We start from the raw sequence: 23204 nt of genomic DNA on the forward strand, positions 1-23204 counted from the left end.
AGACAAAATGGAGAGAATTTTCATAACAACTACAAAATATTCTATGTACAACGACTAAAGGCATAATGTAAGTCTTCTACATGGACCTACTTCGATCTTCACCTTGGTCTACACTATTAAATATCTTTTGACCAGGTGACAGAATCATTTTTGGATCAAATGAATTCTTTCTTTGTTGAAATATTCTCCATTTTTTGTGTCCAAAATGATTTTCCCACTCTTTTTTTGTGGTATAATGAGGAAGATATTGCTTAATCTTAATACCATGTTCTTCACAATATTTTAATATCTCCTCATTTTTTCTCTCCAATGCTTCCCAATCATCATAACCACTAGAATGGAGCAACCCTAGTGTGTAGAACACATCTTCTTCGGGTGTAACCGCGGACATCTTGTCATCCCACCTGCATTATAGGTACCCCGTTAAAAATCCGAGTTAAAAATGTTATGAATTGAATAATAATCACGTTGTTGGTGTAATTTAATTTGATTTAGTAGTGTTTAAGTAATAAGGGTGCGTTCTCTTCAACTTTTAAAAAAATTTAAGACTAATTAAGTCTGATATGTTCAAACCATTTAAATTCAGGTGAAGAGAACGCACCCTAATGATAAAGTTATAAGTGTGACATACTTGTTACGGTTCAATGGATAAAGGAGGATTGGTCCGGCTAAATCCGTGTTATTTTTGGCAATGATGTTAGGTATAACATGGTGAAGATCCTCAATTTGAGATTTCGGTATGAAGATATTAAGCCATGGATGTGGAACTTCCCACAATCCTTTGGAATGAAGTTCTAACTCTCCTTTTCGAACTCGATTCAAGAACTCGACGAAAGATACATCCCTAGTGAAAATAAATTCCGGGATATAATTTAGCCCCTTAAGTTGCTTCTTTAGTTCCTACAAATGTTCGTGTACCATAACATGTTAAGCAAACACAAAAGAAATCAAGTACATAATATAATGATAAATTACGAGAGGTTGGAATAATGTAACAACTAATTATTACCTTATCCGTGTTGGTGTCATCATCATGATCATAATAAAACTTTGCGACTTCTAAGAAGTAAAGTACACCATTTGGAACATTCAAAGAAGTAATTCTAAGTTGATCATTAGATGAAAAGAAAGAGGATCTCCAGTTATTTGGATTAGCTTGTTGCAAAATAATAGAACCTTCAACATAGTTTAAACCATGATTGATGTTGATTAACTCTTGGTAATTTCCATAAAGTGAGATTAAGTGTTCTTGATCTCTAGTAAATCTTGAAAAATCATCATAAAGCATCCGGACCCATTTCACCTACAAAATTAATCAAACAATTAATTTAAGTTAAAACACAAATTAATTAATAAGATGACGATTGACGTAAAAGCACATGTTATAGACTACACTAAGATGGAAAAAGGTACAACAAAAGAGGTCCACCTTTGTCATGGCTTTTCCAAGCTAAGTTTTAATTAATGTGTGCTTTGTATTTAATTACTTAGTACAATTAGTCTTGTGATTATTGTATGTACTTTGTAGGAAAGCAATAACACTCATAATAATTAGCCACATTATATATCATGTGAAACATTTATGTGACAGACCATTTCATAAGAGTAATTGATCAACATAAAAGGAGGTTTTTATTGTCCTCTTTTTCAGAGAGAAAATTAGCTCAAAGTTGGGAATTTGTTAAATCAAATCAAGTTTTGTGACAAAGCTAAAATTTTAAATTTAATTGTGATGATGATAAAGAGGTTAAACTAATGGAAGAATATAAAATAAAGAGAACTAGGCAAGGCAAGGCCACACCACATATATCCTCATCTACGATTTTACAAAGCTCACTAGAAGCACTTGCTAGGATGTCAACTAAATGTCCGTGTATAATTAGGTCACATATTTAAATCCTCCTCAGTGTTCACTATAATATTTCCGACTCATTTCACATGATTATATGATAGAGACGTGTATAAGTCATTATACTACAGAGACGTATATAAGTCATTATACCACGGAGCACGTACTAGATTCCCTAATGTTTACCACAAAAATAAATTTGGTGCAACACCAAGTTGCATATGGTCGATAAGCCGGACCACATTCAACAAATATAAAAGGAGTTTATATATAAAGTGTATAATTTAATTAATTACCCTTTTTGGTGCTGCTTCTAGTCTAATTCTTGCTCTAGTAATAATTCCAAACTGTCCAAGTCCGCCTAAAACCGCATGAAATAACTCCGAATTCATCTTCTTTGAACATGTGATTAATTCTCCTTTTCCTGAAAACAAATAAATTAAAGTAAATCTTCTAAACCAAAGAAAAGGATAAGTTTAAGCTAGCTGTTGAAAACTTGAAATAATTAACTACTTGTATATGATTGATTTTTTTTTTTTTTTACCAAAATAAAATAAAATTAAAAACCCATAGATTGTAGTACAAAATTTCTTGTAAAACAAATTCCATGGATTCAATTTTTTGATAACATTATGAATTCAATAAGTATCAAATTTATTTTTGTAAAAACTCTTTCTAAAAAAACTTGTACCCTAGTATATTAATAAAATCCAATTAAGTTTACGGTAGATCTTAAATAAAACCTCTAAGTCCCTATGAATTAGAGTTAACGGTATAATATAATCTAATAATACAAAATTTGGTTCCCCTTATTTGCACCAAAAAAATATAACTAATATAAAGTGTAATTAGTAGTTTTTGAGGAAAAGTGTAATTAATTAGTAGTTTAGAAGAACATAGAAATAGGTAATGAAAAAAATATTAGAGGAAGAATATGATAATATACCGGTAACAACATCCAATTCATGAACATTGGTTATTTGAGGACCATAACGAAAGGCTTGACCGCTAATCCCGGCATTTGATAGGGTTCCGCCAACACTAAGGTACAAATAGTCCGTCCACGAGACGGGGGCTACACCGTGGTCTAGTGTAGCATGTAACACATCAACCCAAAACTGCTCACCACCAACATCAGCATAAAACCCTAGTAAAGGATCATGAGAAACCCTAATCCTATCATTATGATAATAATAATAATTATTATTATTTTTATCATCGTAATTATTATTATCAAAGTTGTTACGTGTAATAGGGTTGTTTAAAGATGGCATGTCTATAACAACACCATTGTCAACCATGGCTTGTCCCCTACAAGAATGACCTCGGCCTCGAGGCGCTACCTTAAATGGAAAGGAATGGTTGTTAGAGAATTTGAGTAAGGAAACTATATCACCAATGGAAGAAGGGTGTAACACGGCGGCCGGGTTCGTGTGGACTAGGTTGCCAAAATCAGTGGAAGCCATGGTTAGAGATGATTGGTCTAGGCTTAACCTAGAGGAAATGTCTAAACTTAAGAGATTAAGAGGAAGTAGGTCGGTCCATAACCTTTGATTAACACCTATGATTGGTATTAAACGGCTGATCATGAATATTATGAAGAAGTAAGATAAATATGTGAGAGTAGTTTTTGCCATATTTTTTGACAAGAGAAAATGATGTTGAATTGTTGTAGATGAATGAAGAAGAAAATAGGAGGAATTGGGAAATAATGTAGGAGATCTAAGCTCAGATCAGCTTGATGGGTGTATATATACCCAAAAAAATAATATTATAATAAGAAAATAAATTAAAAGAGGTATGAAATTATGATATGTGGATGTAGTTGTTTTCCTTTATATTTAATTAATTTGTCCTTTGATAAATGGTTACTTTAAGACTTTTAGTTACCAATGCAACTTACCATGAAGAATAATGTTTAGTAATGTAGAGTATGTTGTATAGTTGTATGTACCATATCAAAGGGAGATGTGATTTCAAGTACTCAAGATCTCAAGTCAAAGGTACTTTCCTATGCAACTTCCTATAATAATTTTTATTCTTTTTTTTTTTTTTAAAAAAAATAGTGTTTTGAGAGTTAGAAGAGCGGGTGATAAGAATCGATTTCAAAATCTTTTAAAATTGGGAGGGGAGCTCTAACCAGCCACTTGAGTTATCCCACAATATATTTGATTTATTGCATTCATAATTTTGCAAATGATTAAAAAAAAAGTTATGACAAATTTGTCAAATTACAATCAACAAATTTATCTGACTTTAAAGAGTTATTACGGACACATTTATTCCATCATATATTCCCAACTATAGATTTATGGTCCTTTGTTTTTTTGAAATGCATTATATCATTTTTTTTTTTTTTTTTTAAATCCATTATATATATCAATTTTTAACCAATTACTAATTTACTATCAGTCTATCACTGATATATTGCTAGGTTTTTTTTTTTTTTTTTTTTTTTTTTTTTTTTTTTTTTTTGTGTGTGTGTGTGTGTGTGTTAAAATAACACTAATTTATCATATTTACTAATTTTGGCAAGATAGAGTTTATCCCCACCAATTCACCATGACTTCTATTATATTATTATATAATGTATGAAATTTACTACATATATAACACGTGTTGAGTAGTTATTGTAAGAAGGGTATTATAATTTTTTTTTTTTTTCTTATCTAAATTGTACAGGCTAATTAAGTCATGCCTTAGTAAACCGTAGTCAACTCATTCCTTTAAGTCCAATCTAAAAACACGCTTATCCTATTATACAATCCAAGAAAAAAAAGGTAGAGTTGGAATCAAAGATTACTTTTTTATTATTATTATTATTATTATTATTATTATTATTATTATTATTATTTTTTTTTTTTTTTTTTTTTTTTTTTTAGAGAGCCACAACGATGAGCGGTGAGAATCGATTCTAATAAGATCTCTTGAAATCGAAAGGGGAGCTCTAATCACTTAAACTATCTCTCACTCTAAAAAAGAACCTTATTATTAGGATGCTTTATACTTTGTATATATTACTACCTATTATTTAACTATTCAACTCACTAATAAGTCCAAATTTAATAAACTCATAATCCTTTCATTTCTTTAAGTACTCTTTATATTTTAGTACATTTCTTCAAGTTTGTCAATTGATAAATTCACTATGAGAGTGAAGGGTAGCTCAAGTAGTTAGAGTTTTCCTTTCGATTTTAGGAGATTCTAGGATCGATTTTTACCCCCCCACGCCCTTGTGGTTCTCTTAACACACACACACACACAAAAAAAAAAAAAAAAAAAAAAAAAAAAAAAAAAAAAAAAAAAGCAATTACCGAAAGATTTATTATTTACAATACACCTCACCAAAAGTACCAGCATAGAGTTAAAAGTTTTTTTTTTTATTTTTTTTAATTAAAAAAAAAAGAAAAAAAAATCCAACTAAATTGTATAATTTAAAATAATAATAAACAAAAAAAAAAAAAAAAAAAAACTAAAATACGTTATAATGAAAAAATAATAATAATAATAATAATAAGGATTCTTATTGGCGATGTAATTTTGATATATTTGATTTAAAATAAGTGGCAATGAATAATTTAAAGATGTATGTTGGTGCCTTAGTGGTTTATATTTCGAAACGTAAGAGTGCATGACAAAAATTTATAACATATGGTCCCAACTCCCCAGCCAACTATATATATAACTGTACTTATGGAGTTATGCATGGTCATTAGTAGATATTAAGTAAGTGATGGTCATAATTTTACTAGTACATACAGTAGTAACATTTAAAATTTTGTAACCAGCAGTTATTCTCTTCATCATTAACCTAGCTTATTAGCTATGTTAATACTAATTTTAATCTAATTATAACATGATTATGGATATATGCATGTATAGTCTGAAACTTGAGTCACCAATGTCCATCAAATGTTAATTACTCGACTCATTTTTAAATAATTATGTGAGAACTTATACTACCTCCATTTCGTATTAGTTGCAATTTAAAATATTTTATATCTCACACATAATACCCCAAAATCGCTACTTATATACATATTTTAGGTCAATTGGATCAAGTAGAGTTGAACAAGGAGTTATTTGAGTATTTTTTTTATTTTTTTAAAGGTTGTCCATCCGGTTCATCGGAGCTTAGCTCCGACTACATCCGGATTCGACTCAGGTAGCACACCTGACTTATGGTGGGTGAGTCTTCCAACAAGAGTTTCTGCATATGGTGAGGCTCGAACCCGAGATCTCCCTTAAGCGACATCAAGTTGCTTACTACTTGAGCCAACTCTTGTTGGTTATTTGAGTATTTGTTACTTATACCTAGAAGCTAGAACAACTACCCTTCCATCAAGAAAGAGAAGAACCTATACCTAGATCAACTACCCTTCCATCAAGAAAGAGAAGAATAATTTGACTATTAGGTGACACCAAGAAAAACAGATTACTTCTTAGATAATTTCTAGTTTTGAGTGGAATAAATTGTCAACGTCATTGACATAAATATATTTTTGGACAAGTAAAATATATAACTCATTTGAACATACATAATTTTTCATGTGTCCCTCTATGCTCCTTAGAAGTGAGGGGCAAGGAAAAAAGTACGTCTAAATCCCTATCGCTAGATTAAAGAGTTCGGCTTAGTACAATTTGATCACATATAGACATTAAGATTACGATAGATATATAGCTAAGGGTCAAACTTTAATATATACCATCCATTAGACCAAATACTACTCGATACGTACCTATAAATTTAAATGTCCCACAAAAATCACAATTTCAACAAGCTTTTATTATTCACATGCATGATCCATATCTAATGATAAAATCTGTAATCTAGATCCACTTGTTGTTCTCTTCTTGAGTTCCAAACACTTTGCAAATTGCTATTAAGTAGATTAGTCAAGAAAATCTTGGTTAGACAGAGAAAGATCTTATTAAAGCGACAATGCCATGACCTAACTTAGTATAGATTTTTCCAAAGATATGAAAGGACGAACCAATATTTAGCTTTTAAATTGTTATGCCAATTTTTTTCTCACGTCATATGACTTTTTCAACTTCATATCAATTAGATCTTATATGCTTATACATAAATAGAAACATTTTTTGCATACATCTCTTACATATCTATCCAAAGATTTGAAAGATACTCCCTATAGATTTTCTTTCTATATTTCTCTTATGAAGTAGTACACCATAATAAAAAGAATATGCCTTGGTTGGATAACGATATAGTGTCAAAGGTAACATCGTACGTAGTAGTCAATAGGGTTAGGATCAAGTCGATCAACTTAAGAACCCGTGTACATCATTATCCGCTGTGAGAGTATCAAAGGTAACATCGTAGTACTCAAGAAATAGGATCAAGCTAGATCTTATGCACATCATTATCCGTTGTGAGAGTATCAAAGATAACATCGTAATACTCAAGAAATAGAATCAAGCTAGATCTTATACACATCATTATCCGTTATGAGTGTGTGACATACTATACATTGAAAAAACAATGCTAAATAGAATTAGGAACATATTATGCACACTTTTCTAAACATAATTATGCAAAGATTCGAAAAGTAACACCCTATAGATTTTTTCTCTCTCTAATTAGTTATTACACGGTTAATGAAAAAAAGAATAGGTAGCTTATTAAAAAGAGGGTTGGTATGTTGCCAAAGTATGGGTTTCAAAATTGAGTGGGCCAAATTGGGTATTATTACAACCCATCTTAAGGGATTATGAGAATCTTTGAAATGGGTACCATTATTATGATTTTATGCATCCAGCCTTGGTTTAGAGATTATATTCATATACTATACAATTTTGTATATGTAAAGTGATGAAGAAGACATTTCCATCAAAGATTTTCTACATTCCATAGATTTTGTGTGCATTAATGCCTACATGCAAATCTATAAAGTTATGTTTATACCATAATCACTTGACCCATCTAGTATATATCCTAGCATTATTAAGTTTTAATTATAATTATTGTTTCCCTAATCCTCTATATAGTTGAAAAAGTAGAGACGCAAAAAAGTAGTATATTTAATTTATTTGAGGTTAGGTTCTATTAACCTGAATTTAATTAACTTCGGTGAAAAATGTATACCTAGATGTGAGATCATGTTCTCAAAAAAAAAAAAAAAAAAAAAAAAAAAAAAAAAAAAAAATGTGAGATCATGTGAATAATGTATCTTGAAAATTATTTTAGTAATTTGAGATCGACCTTAAGTAAGGTGAAGAAAATATAAAATTATCAATTAACATTATTATTTTTTGATAAATTGAAATTGCATTTTTAAAAATATCTCTATCCCAAAAAAGGGACAACGTACTCGATCATACATGTATTGTAAGGAAAACAATTGGTTTGATATACGTAGTATACAATAATAATAAATTAAAGTATGTACGGCAATAATATTAGTTGCATTTTATATTGAAAATTAAAAAAATGTTACGGAGTATTATATTAATATTTTAAAAATATCTCTTCTTCTATTCAAAACACACATCTAAAGTTACTAAAGGCTAGTTTGTGGTAAATAAATTTTCTCACAAAAGTAAAATTATTCATGTGTTAATTTTCTTTGTATATTCAACAATTGCCAACTTCATTCATGAACAAATAAAGACGAAAAGGTTGATTTTAAAATAAGATCGATTTACCATATTGATTTATAACATGCGTGTGAAACATAAGGAAAAAACTGTGAGCAATGATCCTGTGCTTTAAGAAGCAACGAGCCTACGGCTGCTGCCAGCTAGTAATCTAGCATGATATCTCTAATTCCCTCGTGATTTTGATGTTTAACCTAATTTCACCTCTCCCCATTTTCTGACAAGAATATGACTTACAAATTACAATTACAATTACAATTACAATTACAATCATGTCTCTTTTATTTGGGTATAATGTCACTAGTCAATAGTGAATTGATTAATACAGAATGGTAATGGTAACAGTAATAAAAAGTTACTCCATTTAAGTATTTTGACTATTTTCCTTCATACTCTTTCTGTCTAAAATATTTGACACAGTTAACATTGCTCACATGTCAATGCAATAGCTTGACTTTATTTTTATATAACTAAGGGTCTGTTCTCATTGATTGAACTCAGCTAAACTGAACTGAACTGAGCTGAGCTAACTGAACTGAACTGAACTGAAATGAATATTTTATAAGAAAAGGAAATTAGGAGCTGAACTGAACTGAACTAAAAATAAACGTATGAGAACATGCCCTAAATATTAATAAAAATTATTTTAAAATTAATATTATGAAACTTTATACTAATGCTTATCAAACAACATATTTTATGATAAAATATGTTTTGTTTTTTAATTATATTAGTAAAAAATCACGGTCAAATCTAATACGAAGTACATAAATTGTGAAAAAAGTGCAATATTTCAGATATTTTAAAACGAAAGGAGTATCAATTTAGATTGCATGTATTTAATGAGACTCGTGTGTGCCCGTAGTAATAATATGTTTTCGTTCATATCAATTCAATACTAGTTGCATGTAGGTGATGAGTCTTCTGTGTGTCCATCCCATAGCTAGTAATATATTTCCATTGGTATTAATAGCAAATTGCTTGCATGTTTTACGAGCTAATTAAGATAAGTAGTGGTTCGGAAAATAACTAAATTTCAAACCATTTACCTCCGTAGATGTTTACATCAGAGATCTCATCATTTTCTCATACTCTTATCACTCTTACAAAATTGAAGGAATTTAATTCTATTCTAACAATAATAGTTACTAATTAAGCAATAACAATTAAGTTCAATTGTTTAAAACTATCGTTTAAAACAATTTTATTGATTAGTCCCAAATAGTTTTTTAGATTGTTGACTAAAATGTGTGGAATGGAATCGAAGGTCAATAAGAAATGTAATTTTAATTTGTGTTGCTACACGGGGGATACATGCATGAATACATCACCATTCACTAATCACCAAGCTATAGTTTTGCTTGAATGTAACGTTTTCCACCAACATAATTAACGTACAACATGGTTCAATTCAATGCATAGTTGAATTGATGGCTACACTTTTGACACATTTTCTTCTAACTCTTAGCCGCCAAGATAAACCCATTAGAGTTTATTATGTACACCCGGGTGTACCGTACACACGGGGTCATTTACTCATTCAATCAACAAATGAATAAATATTTTTATTCATTTGTTGATTGAATGAGTAAATGACCCCCGGGTGTACAGTACACCCGGATGTATATAACAAATTCTATAAACCCATGGTCAGAGCAAGCTCTTTCATCGCTATTAGTGTAAGAATTAAATCTAGAAGACGCAAGTCTCTCACTTTTCGTGTCCCTCTCCAACCTTTGTTTTTCTATAGTTCAAATATGACATGCGTAATAAACAAACTATATAATTTTTAGTTATGGACAAGATCAGACTAGTGAAATTTGATCTAATATGTGTCCCTAGAGAAATATATAAATTAAATTAACACCAAATCGATGAATATAATGTAAGTTTAAATAGTGGGGTATGATCACCTATAATGATGTTTTTAAACCATTAACAACAAACGAGTCAACAATCAACAAAATTTCATGACATTTAGATCGAATTCTACTAAGGAATCGAAAGCGTCCGGATTCGTGAATTGGTTTTGAAAGGGCCGACAATTCTTTTCATTCAAATTTACGAAGGCCTGTTCTAATACGTTTATTTTCAGTTCAGTTCAGTTCAGCTTTTAATTTCCTTCTCTTATAAAATATTCAATTCAGTTCAGTTCAGTTAAGCTCAATTTAGTTTAGTTTAGTTCAGTTCAGTTCAATTCAGTTATGTCTATGAGAACAAACCCTAAGGCAAGACACTTCATTCAATTCTTTTTTTTTTTTAGTTGCATTTAGATTTAGGATAGATTCAGAACGACAATTAGCTGCTCACGAATAAGGCAAGCAAATTAAAGGCAAAAGAGGCGCACGTAGTAACACAATTACTGTTACAAGACACAATGATGAAAGGTAGCTAAACTAGAGGGAACATATATAGCCACTTTCTACTAGTGTTCCGATTGAGCGTGTGTGTGTGAGCTAGGTAGTGTGCTGGATTCATGACTTATTAGAATGTTAACAAAATTTTCTACGTCTAAAAAGTTAACATGCATTATTATTATTATGCTGTTTTCACGACAAAAAGAAAGCCTCTCTATACTATATATGATCACATCTAGCGTGCAAATAATGGTAGAAAAAAGAAGCTTTTAAGTATAATTACCTCTATATGTTTGCTTAATGGAACTTTTTATCTATCAATAATTTGATCTTTTACTCACACGTGCATTTGTGTAAAATGGACTATCTCCATGTACATTATGATTATGTTGGGAAAGTTTTGTTGAATTTTTTCACCTATTAGTAATCATAATTATGAATTTGAGTTACGATTCTTGACGTACCAAGTACAACTTAATATGTAAAAAGATTAGAAACTACGAGTAATAGAGAATTGATAGTATATATGCATAAATTATATGTTTTTTATATACGAGTATTTTTTTTATTTAATGACATCAGCTATAATGTGGGTGCAATAAAGTGAAACTTATTTCATCAATTCGACGAAATACATTTATGAAGCCTGGAATATAGGATCTTATTTTCTTATGTGTCGTATGAATAAGATAGATACATAGCTTAGTGATTTTCCTTCTTTTTTAAAAAAAAAAAAAAATTTAATACGAAGTAAGAAAGACGTACATTATTGGTGCATGTACAAGTTGGATGTTGCACTATGAAAATTATGTTTCATTGAGTGTTGTCAAACTGTCAATTGTACTAGTGACAATTGACATCTAAACAAAACGAATTCGGAATTCATGATTTGTATTGGTCAAGATAGATTTTGATGGGAAAATGTCCTACTTACTCCATCTAGAAACAATGGAGTTAGCTCAAGTAGTAAGCAATTTGATATCGATTAAGGGAGGTTTCGGATTTAAGCCTCGATCGCCGTATGTAAAAACTCTTTTCAGAAGAATCACCTATTATAAGTCGAGTGTGTTACCCGAGTTGGATCCGGATGTAGTCGGAACTAAGCTCTGGTGAACCGGGTGAGCATCCTAAAAAAAAAAATCATCTAGAAACAATAACCATATTTTTATAAACCTCACAACTAGTTTTTTACCCTAGGCGATGCCCGTGTTATTTATTAAATTTTAAAATGTTAAAACACATAATTAATGCAACCAATGTTATTTATAAGATATACTCCCTTTGTGTTTAAACAAATGAAACGTTTTCCTTCTTCAGCAATATTTAAATAAATGAAACGTAATCCTTTTACAACCGTGTTTAAATAAATGAAACATTTTCATTTTTAGTGACTTATTTCTTGTTTTTAATAATATTCTACTAACTAATAGTCCTTGCAAAACCCTTTACTTTCTTATCACTCCTCAAACTTATACCCTATTACCTATTATTTTAATAATTCAACTTTCATAAAACTCCATAAAAGTCAGTATTTTTCATTTATTTTAACACAGAGGGAGTACCGGAGTACATCCCTTTGAATTAAATACCATTGATTTATGCAAGAGTGCAATGTAGAAAAATATATATATATATATTGCAACAAATTATAAACCATTTTAGCATGAAACCTCATTTTTGCCTCATATCTCTCGTATCCAAGCAGTCAAGCACTCTAATATCCTCTCTTATTTTGATTTTATTATTTCGTCCAATACTTCCTCCGTTACGAATTACTCGCAAAGGGGTATTATTTGTGAGACATAAAATATTCATTTGTTGCGAGTAATATGTAACGGAGGGAGTATTATATTTCATTGACTTAATACTATACGTCTATACATGTCAGTTATATACTAAATTAGTATAAAATTGACATGTATAGACGTGTAGTATTATAATTTATACAAAATTGTTTTAAAAGGTAATTTAAAGGAAAACTTTTAAATAACCACCGAAAAATGTAACCATTTTCGAACTAACCACCCGTTTAATTTTTTATTTTAAATTACCACCCCTTAAATTAAATAAATGCTTAGATTACCATACATTTCAAAAATCCGGTGAATTTTCCGTCTGTGGACCCCACCTAATGCTTAATTTGACTCTTTTGACCGATTTTCCCTCAATTTCTCTCTTTAAAAACGCTCTCCAAACTTCAATTCAAATTTCCATCACCAAATTCTACCAAATTTCACTATAATTGGGGTAAAAAGGTAGCTTTGGGAATTAGGGTTCATGGAATCTTGGGATTTCAGAGCGCTCTAAACATTCTGCCTCTTAGATGAATTTGGATGAAAATTGGAGTGACCGCATCTTAATTAGGGAGTGCTCGCTTTGAATTCAAATCGAATTGGGGCTGAAATTGAAAGTTGTTGCGAATGCGATTCACTCTTGCCGGCACTTAGCTGTTGCAATTAGCTCCTTTTTGTGGGATGCTGTTACGGTTGGAGAGGGGGATGCGAGTCGTTGGGCAGTTGTTTGCGGCTGCAAATGAAGTGGGGTCAGAGGTGGGTATTGGCTGGGTTGAGAGGTTAGGTGCTACAGAGTTGTTGGTGTGTGGAATTGAGTTGTTGTTGTAATGGGTTGAGAGGTTCGGTGCTGTAGAAGAAGAAGGAAGGTTTTTAGTAGTGAGGGGGGAGAGAGAATATATGAGAAGGGTGACATTGTAATGGTGGTGATATGTTGGTTTTTTGTCTAAAGTTGTAAACTTTGAGGGTTTATAAATGAAATTAAATTGGTGTGTTGAATTCAATGAAGGAAATGATGATAGGTTGAGTGAAATATATTAGTGAGATGATTAAATCGAGAGAAAAAAAAATAGGATGGAAGTTAGTTAGGTGGGGCCCATAGACGGAAAATCCACCGAATTTTCGAAATAGGTGGTAATCTGAGCATCTATTTAATTTAATGGGTGATAATTTAAAATAAAATATTAAACGGATGGTTAGTTCAGAAATGGTTATATTATTGGGTGGTAATTTGAAAAATTTCCTAATTCAAAATGGTTTAAACGAGTAATAATTAAATTTATACATATGAAATAGTATAATTTTATCGAAACACAAAGTTTCGTATACGGCTGGTCGTACCGCGTGGCAAGCCATAATATAATTTTTTTTGTAATTTTTTTTCATTTTCTCTCTCCTCTCTCTTTCTCCTCTCCTGTCCTCCAAGCTCCAACCTAGATTGTCGTCGCCGTCTTTGATTCGTTGTCGTCGAAGCTCCAAACCAACCCCAGACCTCCGTCGTCGTCGTCTTCGTCTTCATCTTTCCTGGCGAAAAGCTCCAAACCAACCAGACCTCCGTCGCCGTCATCGTCTTCATCTTCATCTTTGCCGGGGAAATCAGCCAAATCAACCTCCACCTCTGCCTTCGTCTTCATCTTTGTGGTGATTGCAAATTTGAAGGAGAGATTATGAGGAATTGCTCGAAGCTCCAATCCCTAACATTTCCCCTAAATTTTGAAGCTCCAATTTTTGCTTGAGTTTGTGCAGGTTGTGAGGAAGGTGAGGTGGTCAAGTGCGGTGGTCAGGTGCAGTGGTTTGGGTAGGTGTGGTTGGGTAGTGATCTAGTGGTGGGTAAGGTTTGGGTGTGGTTTTGGTGTGGTTTGGGTGCTATTGTGATGTGGGTGTGGTTTAGGTGTGGTTTGGTTGTGGGTTCGGTGAATTGTGGTGGTGGCATGGTTGTTGGTGACGTGGGGCAGTGGGTACGGGAGTGAATGTGCAATAGGTGGTGTAGGTTGGTCGGGAGTTACTAGGTCGGGGGTTACTTGGTCGGTCAGGGGTTACTAGGTCGATTAGGGGTTACTTGGGGTTACTAAGCTAGGTTAGTTAGGGGTTACTAGGTCAGTTAGGGGTTACTGGGGGTTATTACGCCAGGGTTACTACGTCAGTCCACTACAAAAAAAATGAGAATATGCAACACTTACAGAAATGTTACTCTTAATAATCTAACACAACAATATTTATTTATTACCTTGAACTAAAGTAACAGAAAAAAAAAAGTGTTGCTCTAGACTATATAAGGCAACAATCGCTTAAAGTGTTAGTTTGGTGGAGTTGGTGGGGAACTCACCTTGTCACTTTGAGGTCACAAGTTCGAGCCCTACTACTCCTATATTACTAAACTAACATAGTGCCCGTGCGATGCACGGTTTATATATAAATCAAATTATTAAACCCGTAGGAAAAATAAAATAAAAACAAAGGTAATTCAATTACTAATAAAGGACTTGGTTACTAATGGTCAATAAAAAAATTAAAGGAATGTTATTTGAATGGTATTTTATGTTATTTGAATTTCTTTTAATTTTTTATAATGTTATTTTATTAATGGAAAATAATTGAATAATACTCCACATAACTATATAAGAGTAGTGGACTAATTCATTTATATCTCACGTTGTGAAAAAACTTAAATTTTCTTATCATACCACCCGCATCAGTAGCCACAATCAATCTAATATATACATGTTTTATTTACCCGTCGCACTCACCAAATCTATAGACACGATAATAACTTTATATCTGACCTACAAGTACATATATTTTCCTAAGTTAAGCATTGTGAAAAAAACTAGATATTATATAATAGTCATATAACCAACAGCTGATTAAATATAGTATATAACACAAATACTTCGTATATAGGTATGAATACTGATAATTTTATATAAATAAAATGTACGGAGTATATATTAAGATTTATCCCTACCTTAATTATAAAAAGGATAACAACTTATAATAGTGCATGGACATTTATATCTCTAGAAATGTTCTTTTTACATGTATTTTAAAAGCTTAAAATTGTCTCTTGAATTCGCTAAATTGATTTAAAAGGTTATGTTTATTTCAATATTTAAAGCCATTTACTATTTTCATTTCCTTTTGTTATAATTTTTCTATTTAGAATTTATTAGACTACTATGTTTCAAGATTGAAGTCAATATCTTTTTACCGTACAATCACTAAACCAAAGTAGCTCAACTAAAGTTTTGAACATTGCATAGCAACACAACATCCAACAAATGACTACATGCAAATAATTTTAATAAAATTATGCATTTGATATAAGTTATTAAACAATTTAACTATATATACATTTTGATAGGTTTATATCTTTCATATTAACAAAAATTTACAAATGTTATTATTATATTTTGAAAAAAAAAAAATAGACTTTGGAGTTTTGTATAAGATAGATAAAGGATAAGTTAATTCCTGTCATACATGCATTGAGTTGCTCAATCATTTTTTTTTTACTATTCTATCCATTTCACCCTTTGGGCGAATCAGGATTAAAGGATCAGTTTTGGATTATGAGGTTCCACTCCCTTCCCGATTGTTGTTGCAGGGGATCGAACACGGGTCCTCCCTACCAAGCGTAGTGTCAATCACCACTACACCAACACCTAATTGGTGTAGTGGTGATTGGGACTATACTTGGTATGGAGAACCCGTATTATAAAATATTATATCATATACATATACTTTTTTATATTATAAAAAAATATTATATTATATACACATACTATTTTACATGAAATATATTAATTTTCATACTATACTTAATTACATAGAATGTAAAGTACATGAAAATAGTATCATACCTACATTCCAATAATATAATTAGAACTTTAACAATATGACTTATTATATAATGTTTAGGTGTAATAAAAATGACATGTATATTCTTTTATAATAAAATGTTGATTTGAAAGTTTAAATTATAGCTAAAAGTATTATTATGTCTAAAACAACATAAATTATTGCTCATGATTGTTGTATATCTAGTATAGTGCATGAGCAATGCACGATTTTTAAATCAAAATGTTAGTTTTTCTAAAAAAAAAAAATCATAATTAGTAATAGCATTGTTAATGCGAATTTTACAATTTTAAACACGAGTAATAGTTATAATACATTTTATATCTATCCATTCTTGTCAAATGTCTAATTCGATTTAACTTTTATTCTTCTTTTTAGATTGGTTTTTGGTTCAACTTTTTGTATTTGTTTTTTTGTTTTGTTTTTTTTTTTTTAATTTTTTTTATTGAAGAAAAACAAAAGGTCATTGTAAAAAACATTGTATAGAAAATGAAAGGCCGATTAAAATTAAATTTATATTCAAGATTATGTATTTTTTTTCCAAGACAACATTTTGGCTCAGCATTCAGCATTTGTCAAGAAGTACAACAAACGATAAAAGTAATTTTTACACTATTTTGTATCTTTATCAAAAACTTTTGTATTCATCCACTTGTATTGAATTTAGGATAACTTGTAGACTATTTTGGGTAACTTTTATCTGTAAAGCATAAATAACTTTCATTCATTACAGGGTAGCTTTTATAACACAAACTTTCAAAGAAATCGGGTGAACAATAATTATTGTACATCCATTATAAAGATCTCTCAAAGTGATAAAAAAATTACCCTTAAAATAATTAATATTACTCAAATATGTAAAAAAGTAACCCAATTTTAATAAAAATAATATACACTTTATTTGTAAAGAATCACATTTTAAATGACTAAAATTCAATCTATATTTTAAATGACTATAAATAAAGATTTAAAAGATGTTATGGATTATTTGGAGTACTGGAAAATATTTATTTTATTATTAAAAATTAAATCAATATTTATGTTAGGAAATCATGAAAATCTTATGCATGTATAGAAACTTGCTTTTATTGTTTAAGGTTGAACAAAAATAACTATGCTTGAATATGTAAACAGTAATTATATAGATATATTTTATACATAAGCAAGCCAATGAAAGAGTGACATTTGTCATCCTCACATTGAGACGCTTGTCTTTTAGTATAATATATAGATGCTTGGAAGTGGCAACATTTATAAACATATTTGAATATATAGGCAACACTTTTTTTATATTAGGCAATGGTTTTGCACTGTTACCTTTGTTTTATTTTGTTGTAGTGTCAGGGGTTAAATTACTTGGTCAGGGGTTACTTTGTCATACCTTTGCTTTATTTTGTTGTAGTGTCAGGGGTTAAATTACTTGGTCATTTGGTCAAGGGTTACTTTGTCTGGGGGTTACTTTGTCATTTGTTGATTTGGCAGCCTGTCGCATGGTGCGGCCAGAAACGTGTTGTTATCGAAAAAAATTAAACTCTAAACCAACAATTTTATCTTAAAAAAAGTTTGACTTTATATACTTCCTCCGTTCTTTTTTTATTGCACCATAAGAGATTTCACGCTTCCCAATGCATTACTTTAGCTATTAATATCTTCAATTATACTTTTGTAAAAATTAGAAAATTTTGATATTTGAAAAGTAGATCGAGTTCAATACGAATCTAACTAGATCCCACATGAGACATGACTACATTTTTCCTAACATATAAATCACAAATGATGGTCAAAGAAGATTAAGTGAATAGTGTAAAAGTCCTAATGGTGCAATAAAATAAAAACGGAGGAAGTATTAGAGATATATGATATGATTATATTGGGCATCAGCCTCTCACAGGTCTGCCAACTAAGCTACGTAGGTCAACGTTTGAGAGTAGATAAAGAAGGAAGGGGAGAGGTAATCATAACCCCTCTAGTCCTAATCATATATTTTCTCCGTTTTCTTTTACTTGCAACACTTTCCTAAAAAGAAAAAGTCTCAATACTTGCAACACACTATAAAAGGAAAGTTACTTTAGGGAAAAAACTATATTATTTCCCTTATTTAAAGCACATGGCCGACTAAATTACACTCCTAACAACCACTCATCCTATTTTAAAGTTTATTGTATCATGTAAATCCCACCTTTCTTAAATTACCGCGCTAAAGGGTGTGTTGCATCTAAAAAGAAAACGGAGGAAGTATGATTGTTGAGGCTCAAACTAGTAACATTAAAATTACAAGGTGACTTCATTCCCTTTCAACTTCATCTAACTTGCTGCCTTGCTGGGTTATAATATGAAAGTTTTAGTTGGAAAAATCATTCACAAGTATACTTTAAGAAATAAATCAAAAATATAACTCATACGAGAAATTTTTACGAGTTGAGGGATATGGGGATCATGCAGCTCGCTGCTAGCCAATGAATTTTTATACCATAATGGTATAATTCGTATAAATAGATAAATTTCCTTTAATAATCATGACTATAAATACATATTCAACACAAATATGTTTTCCATAGATTTTTTATTGCATTGTATTTGTATCTATCTTCATCATGTTTGCCATTTTTTAACATCAATTGTTAATAGTTTTTATTACTAATAGTGTAAAAATATCAACTTTAATTTTAAGATGAATCTAACGAAATATATTATTATTATTATTATTATTATTATTATTATTATTATTATTATTATATTACTCTGTATTAAAAAAATCAAGATTAAAACATTGCGACTAAAATTAAGCCGAGGGAGTGTAGGAGTCGTACTAGCTAAGAGAATTAAACATAGAAAACGTTCAACACAACTAACTAGTAACTAGCTAGGGGAAGAAAAACATGCGTTGTTTTGACTCTTTTGTTAGTTTGAACATGGAAAACATTCAACACAACTAGCCAGATTACATTCACTTTCTCTTTGAACTTTGAACATTCTCTTTCAAAGCTGATTTTTTGGTCTATTATAGTAATCAATTATGAAAGGATAAGGTTTTGAGACTCATGAAGAATTTTCACATGGGTGAATATCTTGCAAAATCTTCAAAATCTTCAAAATCCAATGAAATCATACATTAACTACTTGGTTAACACATTTCAAATCTTCTAAATCTAGTAAAAAATTCTTGTAAAATCTAGTTTAATCAACATTTTGTTTGAGTTTATTCAAATGTAAATTATACGTAGTATTCATTATTGTTTCTTGTGGGGTGTAAATGTGTGATGAATTACTCCCAATGTTAAAGGGAATAGGTACGGTTATTTTTTATTTTTTTTTTTAAATACTGTTAGCTTTTTTTGTGGTAATAGATAGCTTATCTCAGTGTCTCTTACCTTATAAAGTTATGTAAGTTCAAATTAAATAATTTAAGTCATGATTCTTTTAGAAAGTGGGTCAATTTGAATGGATAGAAGCAATATTCGTTCATTTAATTATTTAATACCTTTTTTTTTTTGAATAGATTAAGTACCTTAATTTTGAGTGCAATTAAACTTGTAACTAAATATTGTTCTTGATAATATTCATAGGCCCTGTTTGGTAATTAGTTGTTAGCTGATTGTATTAGCTGGTTTGACTAGCTGGTTATAGTAGTTGGATTGACTAGCTGGTTATAATTAGCTGATTGTATAAAAAAGTTTTAAATAGCTGTTAACTGTTAGCTGTTTTAGTGTATTAAAGAAACAAAAAGCTAATTGTACAATAAGCTAATTTTAAAAAGCTCTTATAATGAGCTTTTTCTAAAAGAGCTTTTTGAGCCCGGCTTAAAAAACTTTTTTAATAAGCTATATACCAAACACTCAAATTAGTTTTTTTAATTGGTTAAACATCTAATTGGACAAAATAAGCTAAAAGCTCTTTAAAAAGCTTTTTACCAAACACACCCTATAATCTACAACTCTACAAGTAGCAAATAATTTATCTCTTTGAGTGGATGCATGCAAAAAGGAATGCGAACCATTGCCCTTCACCTTACTAGCAAGGGCTTGTTTGGCATCATTTTTGGTTTTTAGTTTTCTGTTTTTTTTCAAAACTAAAAACCAAAACAGGAAACAAGAAAAAGGTGTTTCCACTTCTTTGTTGTCAGTTTTCAAAATTATTATGATTTTAATAAGTTTAAATAATTTTTGATTCATTATGCGACATATATCATATACTTTTATACAACAAAAAACCAAAAAACAGAAAACCACAGCAATGCCAAACGAACCCTAGTGTCTGGTGTTGAATAAGTATGATAAAATATTTTCCTTAGGAAAATTGAAAATTAATAATCTCACCTTCGCCATTTTAATATAGTGAACTATAGTGTCTTTAATAATGGTTCACAATAAATTAATTAAAAATTTATTGGAACATTGTATTTAATTTCAGTCTTCTTTTATCTATTATGTGAAAATTCTTACACATATCCTGGTGCACCATGATATAAAAGTCTTGCTCATTGTCATAGATTCATAGTACTCGTACAACAATTAACATGACCAAAATAAAATAAAATAAAAATAGTACACATATTTTGATGTTAGGAGATTCAGTGGGAAAAATGCTGGTTTACGCCATACATTGGCTTGGTACAGACTTACAGTCTGTAGTCTGTCATCAATACCATAAAAGAGAAGACACACAAATTAAAGAATCTGGTAAAATATATACAGTACCAAGTTACTTGATCATATGCTGATTGAAATATTGAATTGCATATTTTTAGAAATTTGGCCCAGGTGATCTCATACTAATAAGTTGAGATTTTTTGTTTTCATCTTTTAATTTGCTCATGTATCTAGTAAAGTAATGGATTTCGCTCTAATCGATAGTTTTAAGTGCTAAAACTAGAATTGATGTATAAATTGTCAGACAAAACACTAAAATAAAAAAAATATAATTAAAAAAAAAAAAGGGTAATGTTATATGTAGCCCTAAGGGCTATATATAAACATTAAATATACTCTTTGAAATTGTATAAATTAAAAATTCATGACAAAAACACGCGTAAATCAGTGTTATTAGTGTTTATATTTTGATAATTTCTTAACTTTTTACGATTTTCAAGTGTAAATTTCATGCTTATATGTAGCCTTAAGTACTATATATAACATTTTCCAAAAAAAAAAAAAAAAAAATTTACCTCAAAATTTGGAGATGCTTGATGTTATATGAATTTATTACTCTCCCTATTATAGTCGTAAATCGAGCTTGTTTAAACCTTTTTTTTCCTAAAATAAACTTGGTTGGACTTATTTTTTCTTGTTATATCTAAACATATATGATTTTATTTTTCTTATCTCGGCCTATCCAAATTAGGGAATTCTAAAATTCACTTTATTTGCGAATTGATCTTAACATCTTAAGTAACCCTTAGTTTCCTTAATGTCTTATGCAGAAATATGTAAAATTAACCGTAATTGTTCATGAATAGAGTAATTAACTAAAGAAACAAGATTCAATCAAAATTTAAAGATAAAAGGTGATATAGACCTAATGCTCGTTTGAACGGTATACTTTGCTTGATTTAATTTTTTAGAATTATTATTGTTATTGTTAAGTTAATATAGAAGCATTTTTGTTTATTCATAATCCATTGATAGAATATCAATTGGTTATTGGTGCAATGGTGATTGAGACTACACTTGATAAGAAGGACCGCGTGTTTAATCCCCCACAAAAACAATTAGAAGGAGATTAAAACCTAATCATCCAGAACTGATCCCCAAATCCGAATTAACTCAAAAGATGAACCGAGTGGAACATTAAAATTATAAAAAAAAAATTAAAAAAAAACATTGTTAGAATGGGAAGAAAGGAGGGAAAAGAAGTGCGTGAACAATTTTGCTCTATTTTCTGCAAATGAGCAGAAACATTTGCTAACTTCTGCATTTTAGCAAAAAAAAAAAAAAAAAAAAAAAAAAAAAGCTTATTTTTACAAATAAAGCATTATTTATACTACATATAGAAGAAAAATAAATACTCTATAAAAATTTAAACCTGTAAATAAATTTGAAATTGTACATTTAGCTAGAAAAATTCAAACTCGACATAGAATATTCCCGTCAAGAAAGAAAAATATTTAGTCCAAGGAATTTAGAGAATGTAATAGGAGAACAAAGAGCCCTACTCGGGTATGAATTTAAAGAAATAATATGGGTCTTATGACACTTATGAATTTAAAGAGAGAAATATGTCTTAGGAATTTAGAGTTTGAAAGAGGAGAAGAAATATAGGTTTTTAGTTCTTTACTCTTATTGTATACTTCCTCTGTTTTTATTTACTTGCAACACTTCTCTTTTCACACTTGTCGATACATTATTTCAATCTTTTATATCTTTAATTATCAAATATGTAAAAATTATAAATGTTAGATATTAAAATAATATAAACCGAGACGAATCTGACAAGATCCCACATGACTATATTTTTTCTTAGCTATAAATCGTCAAAGCTAGTCAAAGTAGAGTACATGAATAATGTAAAAGTCAAACTGTTGCAAGTATAAGAAAACGGAGAAAGTATATAAGAAGAGAAAAAAAATATATATCATTTGTACAAGTGAGCAAACAAAAAAAATTGCCCATTTCATATAAACGAGTAAATATGATGACAAATTATACCTAAGTTCAACCGGTTGTATAATTAAATTTGCCCTATTACAACGCTTTGATTACCTTTTTCAACGATAAGGTCTATTGATTTGTTGTA

At 30.0% G+C, this 23204-nt stretch overlaps 1 protein-coding gene across 1 annotated transcript; it reads right to left on the bottom strand.

Moving 5' to 3' along the window:
- On the bottom strand, positions 1–3549 carry LOC145634580 (cytokinin dehydrogenase 3-like). The gene is made up of 5 exons (XM_081685999.1): positions 2796–3549; positions 2146–2273; positions 1010–1303; positions 632–900; positions 1–404 (listed from the first exon to the last, which is right to left on the bottom strand). The coding sequence occupies exons 1-5, from the start codon at positions 3484–3486 to the stop codon at positions 77–79; spliced, it is 1710 nt and encodes a 569-aa protein (XP_081542125.1). The 5' UTR covers positions 3487–3549; the 3' UTR covers positions 1–76.
- Positions 3550–23204: the final 19655 nt, after the last annotated feature.

This window comes from Chenopodium album, chromosome 6, assembly GCF_948465745.1.
Source record: "Chenopodium album chromosome 6, dcCheAlbu1.1, whole genome shotgun sequence".
NCBI lineage: Eukaryota > Viridiplantae > Streptophyta > Magnoliopsida > Caryophyllales > Amaranthaceae > Chenopodium > Chenopodium album.

What these genes read in the sequence shown, in the direction of transcription:
- LOC145634580 (XM_081685999.1), bottom strand. Translation starts at nt 3,486, where the DNA reads ATGGCAAAAACTACTCTCACATATTTATCTTACTTCTTCATAATATTC. An exon ending in TAGAAGCAGCACCAAAAAGG is followed by an intron (nt 1,304 to 2,145) that starts GTAATTAATTAA and finishes TTAATTTTGTAG; the next exon opens with GTGAAATGGGTCCGGATGCT. An exon ending in ATGACACCAACACGGATAAG is followed by an intron (nt 901 to 1,009) that starts GTAATAATTAGT and finishes GAACATTTGTAG; the next exon opens with GAACTAAAGAAGCAACTTAA.